Source organism: Amphimedon queenslandica, unplaced genomic scaffold (assembly GCF_000090795.2).
Source record: "Amphimedon queenslandica unplaced genomic scaffold, v1.1 AMPQUscaffold_13245, whole genome shotgun sequence".
Lineage (NCBI taxonomy): Eukaryota > Metazoa > Porifera > Demospongiae > Haplosclerida > Niphatidae > Amphimedon > Amphimedon queenslandica.
In genome coordinates, this window is record NW_003546519.1 from 78,714 (window position 1) to 84,149 (window position 5,436).

At 33.3% G+C, this 5,436-nt stretch overlaps 1 protein-coding gene across 2 annotated transcripts in view; it reads right to left on the minus strand.

Moving 5' to 3' along the window:
* Nucleotides 1-560: 560 nt before the first annotated feature.
* Nucleotides 561-5,436, minus strand: part of LOC100640676 (uncharacterized oxidoreductase YjmC-like) — an 11,545-nt gene continuing 6,669 nt past the window's right edge. The window contains exons 4-13 of one of the 2 annotated variants that reach the window (XM_019999730.1): nucleotides 5,011-5,034; nucleotides 4,644-4,681; nucleotides 3,927-3,980; nucleotides 3,773-3,871; nucleotides 3,330-3,395; nucleotides 3,187-3,256; nucleotides 1,784-1,902; nucleotides 1,283-1,378; nucleotides 791-901; nucleotides 561-694 (exon numbers count right to left, since the gene is read on the minus strand). In XM_019999730.1, coding sequence (XP_019855289.1) covers nucleotides 641-694; nucleotides 791-901; nucleotides 1,283-1,378; nucleotides 1,784-1,902; nucleotides 3,187-3,256; nucleotides 3,330-3,395; nucleotides 3,773-3,871; nucleotides 3,927-3,980; nucleotides 4,644-4,681; nucleotides 5,011-5,034 — 731 coding nt within the window. In that variant the 3' untranslated portion in view covers nucleotides 561-640. Of the gene's footprint in view, nucleotides 695-790; nucleotides 902-1,282; nucleotides 1,379-1,783; nucleotides 1,903-3,186; nucleotides 3,257-3,329; nucleotides 3,396-3,772; nucleotides 3,872-3,926; nucleotides 3,981-4,643; nucleotides 4,682-4,972; nucleotides 5,035-5,436 lie in introns of both variants that reach the window. The other variant, XM_003388472.3, reaches the window with a different exon arrangement.

Here is a 5,436-nt window from a genome sequence, read left to right on the forward strand (position 1 = left end):
TGTTCACAATCCCAATGTTAGTAGCCTTTGGATCATTGTTAAATACACCAAGGTGCTCACCAAATGTACACTTGAACACTGTTTTTGGGGAAAGTGATCCTGGAGACTTGTCTTTCTTTGCAGGATCAGTAGTAGGCTCACCTCTAATAACAATGTTGCTTTCTATCATGATGTTACTAGTGAAGCTGTATGTTCCTGCAGGATAATATATCACACCTCCTCCTCCACTGACAGCTGCCTTTTGAGCATCTTCAAAGGAGCCATGATAATCCTTGATGTTATAGACACAGCTCCAATTGACAATGCTGTTGGCCCAAGTGTATGTGAGGTTACCATATAAAGCAGCTACTGGGTCATCTTTAGGGCCACTAGAAGAACTGCCACAAGTAACAGGTTTGGGAGGAGAGTGAGAGAGAACTGAGCAAGAGAGCAGTAACACTGTAACAGAAACAAAAGTGATCATGCTGTGCTGTATTTTTACAGGTCAGCAGCCCCACCCATCCAGAAAATGAGCCGCCCACGCATTCACATTCATCACGTGTGGCTTTATAATTCTACAAAAAATATAATTTTAGCATATAAACCATAAATAAATTAATAAATACACAGCAATTGTGAAGCAAGAAATAAGCAATATATACTATGAGTCAAGGACTTTGATAGGATCAACTTTAAGCCTCTCAGCCAGTTCATTCTTAAAAAAGAGAAAATAAAATTAAAAAGAACAGAATAATTAGTAATAATGCTTCTTAGCTGTAGTTTTGTCTTGTTTAATGAAGTAATTACTCACCAGTGAACTGATCATGTTCTTATGGTAAGTGATGGCTCCATTGTCATCTGCTAGTTTCATTCTTGATCTTGAGAGATCACCAGCCACTTTCACTGGTAGGGAAGGATCAGACTATAGTATAGTAATGCATGGTGTGTGCATAATAAAGGGAATGCATATGAGACATAATGCAGAAACTGATTATAAAAGTACATAGTAAATTAGTTTTACACAGTATAGTTCAATAAATGAGCATCTAAACTTTTGCCACTGTAAATACCATATATGCCATATATTTTGCGGGTATAAAATTTCACGATTTGGCTGCATTTTTGCATTTGAAAATAAAGATTTAGCAATTTTTATGCTTGCAGATTTTAATTTTGCAATTTTTTTTCAAAAACACAAAAATTGCAAAATTTAATCCCTGCAAAATATATGGTGTATACGGTAATTCATTCAGTAAATGCTCAAGACTTGTGTGTGGGTATGTTCAGTTCAGCACAAGCTTACTGGATCCATTCCTCTTATTTCATCCATGAATTCCTGCATCTTGTCCTCAAATCCAGGGGCAAAGCAATTTGGATCTAGAGCCATGAAAGTTTGTCCCTAAATCAAGTAAAGAAAAATATATTACAACAGATAGAAAGAAATACAATCAAGACAGTAAACTTATTGGCTTAGTAGAACTAGAAATGGACATACATAGTACCGTATAGTAGGACATTTTGGAGGGAATTGAATTTGGTGAATTGGTGTTTTGATAGCAATTCGCCAAAATAAAAACCCGCCATTTTGAGCCATTATACACATGCTCAATGGCACGTGGCCACAAATCCACCAAATTAAAATTCGCCAATCACATAAAATTTTGTAATTTCCCAAATTTTCCCCTCTCCAAAATTTCCCACTATACAGTATTTTAGACTAATATATGTAATAGAAGAATAAGTTCAAATTTCAAGTGGCAGATGCGCATGTACATGTACATGTAAATACAATGTGGCTACTGACCAGGTTAGCAACTCTAGGATCACTCTTCCATTTCCTAATGTTTGAAGCAAAAGGTCCTCCACTGAGTACACCACATATAGTCTCTACCATCATAGCCAGTCCATATCCTTTATAACCAGCTACATTAGGAAGGTATTGCTATTTAACATAAGAACATGTACATGTATATGCATCAAAAAGTGTCATTTTGACAAATACCAGCTAGCAGGATTTTGAGTAGCTTTAAAAAATTCACAAAAAATCTAATTTTGATTGAAATCAGTCAAAACTTTCTACATAACATAAAAACAAGTATATGTATCAGAAACAATTATAAAAATGGAAATTTTCATTTTTGACAAAATTTGGTCAATGACCCAGTAGTACATGGACTTTGGCCCAATTTCAAAATAACTTATAAAAATTTGCAAAAAATCTCTTTTTGATTGGAATGAGCTCAAACTTTCTACATAATGTAAAAACATGTATATGCATCAAAAAAATTAGAAAAATTGAGAATTCTCCATTTTTCATTTTTGACAAAATTTGGCCGAAGACCCTGTACTATAGCACAGGGACTTTGGCCTAATTTTGGAGCAACTTTAAAAATTCATAAAAAATCTAATCTTGATCGGAATGAGCTCAAACTTTCTACACAACATAAGTACATGTATATGCATCAGAAAAAACTTTTTAAATGGAAAATTCTCGACTTTTCATTTTTGACAAAATTTAGTTGAAGACCCTGTACTATAACAGGGACTTTGACCTGATTTCGGAGCAACTTTAAAAATTCATAAAAAATCTAATCTTGATCGGAATGAGCTCAAACTTTCTACACAACATAAGTACATGTATATGCATCAGAAACAATTATAAAAATGGAGAATTCTCTCCTTTTCATTTTTGACAAAATTTGACCCAAAACCATGTACTACAGTACAGGGACTTTGGCCCAGTTTTGGAACAACTTTAAAAATTTGTAAAAAAATCTAATTTTGATTGGAATCAACTTAAGATTTCTGCACAACATAAGTACATGTATGTGTATCGGAAACAGTTATAAAATGGAGATTTCACTCCTTTTAATTCTTGACACAATTTAACCTGAGACATCCTAGGCTCACCTCACCATAACCTAACTTATTCATTTTACCTTAATTTTTTCTCTCACTTATTTCCATTATTATTACTCTCATTTCTTAACCTACATGTATTATTTATCCTTGTCTTGTATTTATCTTGTAAAAATGTTTATTTAAGGTCTCAGTTCCCTCCTACACTGTACTATAGTCCAGGGACTTTGGGCTGATTTTGGAGCAAATTATAAAATTCGTAAAAATCTAAGTTTTACTTGAATCGGCTAAAACTTTATTTCTACATAACTGACTGACCTAGCTATAATTTTGTATAAAAATACTTACAGTTTAGTTCTAATCCTCCTAGTGGCAAAAGACCACCATCTTTATACACATCATTAGGATCAAGTGTCTCCTATAATACAAGGAACAATAATGTATTATTAATATAGTCAATGAAATAGATAGACTATAGCTTATAAGCATACCTTTCCATCCGAGTCAACAGCCCATCCTGGTGGGAGTGGCTCTTCCTTCCTCCTCTTCATCTCTACCTACATGACATGTACATGTAGTTAAAAGAATAAACACATTTAGTGCATCAACTTAAGTATTAGTTAAAGCACTGTTGATTCGTAGATTACGGAAATTATTGCACTTGGGATGGTCTCGACGAAAATGTAGCACTCGGCTTCGCCTCGTGCTACATTTTCCTCTCGACCACCCCTCGTGCAATAATTTCTGTAACCTATTCTCAACAGTGCTTTAACTAATACTTAATGTGCATTGTTTCAATGTGTATTACATTGATCTATATTATATAAAATGCATTAAGCCCCTGCCAATTTCTTTTACATACACACACACATTAGTGTGTGTGTATGTGTGTGTGTGTGTGTGTGTGTGTGTGTGTGTGTGTAGGTATACTGACCTTACCCAGAGCTACAGTCGAAGTAGCCATATCCAACATGTAATAATCATCATCCTTTGCTGGAGCACCAAACGCAATAGGATTAGTACCAAAAGCAATCTAATATTCATCAACAATAATTATTATAATTCTTTCTACTAATAACATAACGTACATCTTTGGATCTTGTTGGTACCACTAATGGTGAAGTGTTAGTAAATGACATACCCTGTAGAAAAATTAAAGGTTAAATACATGTAATATATGACACAATTGTACATGTACATGTATAATAGATCAAAGTGCAACTGCATCAAATAAAAACTACTAAAGTCCATTTGTGCTGACCTGAACCCTCATTTTCTTGCTACCTTAAGCCTACTATTTTTAGCGTCTACTAAATTTAGCTATATTAGCGAGAGAGCTTTAAACCGCTAAATTAAATAGACGCCAAAATAATAATTATTCATTATAATGGTTATTATTTACAGTTAATTTGGTTAAAAACGCTAAAATTAGTAACGCTAAACATGACTTTTGCTGATTTTGCTAAAATTAATAGACGCAAGTAATAGTAGGCTTAAGGTATAACCTAACTTTTAACTTACAAGTTCTACTGTAAAAATAAACATACCAGTGCATTCCTCTCCTTTTGCCGCATCTATTGTGGTACTTAAGAAGTAGCTATAGCTTTATAGCTCCAAATTGGTTGTATAACCCATGCAGAAAGTACAGCCATGCTTTTCACAATATTAATACATTGTGTTAATTATTGGGTGGGGTCTGTAATCACTTCCTGGGCTCAGGTGAATGCAAATGGACTTTAATGCCATTCACATAAAACCTATACCTCTCACCATGCATAAAAGATATGATATTAATCTGGACTTACAATTAGTCCTTGCTTGACTGCCATCAAAGCATAATAACCAGCAATAGCATGCAATAAAATTACTAATAATGTCATTCACATCAAACCTATACCTCTCATCGTACATACATGTAAAAGATACCATATAGCGCTTTAATTTGGTGGAGTTTTATTTTGGCAATTGGCAGTTTGCAAGCAGAATCGCCAATATTAAAACTGACAATCATTAATGTGCATGCTCAGTAATGCACGTGTACACAAAAAATTGTCAAATTAAAAACCACCAATTACAATTTTATAGCAAAATCGCCAAAATAAAGCACTATACAATATCATAAATCTAGACTTACAATTAGTCCTTGCTTGACTGCCATCAAAGCATAATAACCAGCAATACCATAATGATTAGAACCTGTATAGAACATATCATTACCACTAGTAGACACCTTTAGCTAGAACCAATTTATTTCTCTCCCTTTCCTCTTGTCGTACACAAACACATCATTTTATTATTATTACTATTATTATTATTGTTATTATTATTATTATTATTATTATTATTGAAACTTTATAGCACTAGTACAGAATTACAATTAGGCAATAGTTAAAAAGAGTTAGAAGTGCTGAAGAACTGCAACAACTAGTGTTACAGCCTTAAAAATAATAGGATTTAAAATAAAATTAGTGAAGTAGTAGTTAGTAGTTCTCTCACTCTCCATTGTATTATCAAAGCTGTGTATTCAATTGCCAAAACTTTGTTAGTAATAACATTTATATTTTATCATTTTATGCTAACAGGTAACCTAATTGACAT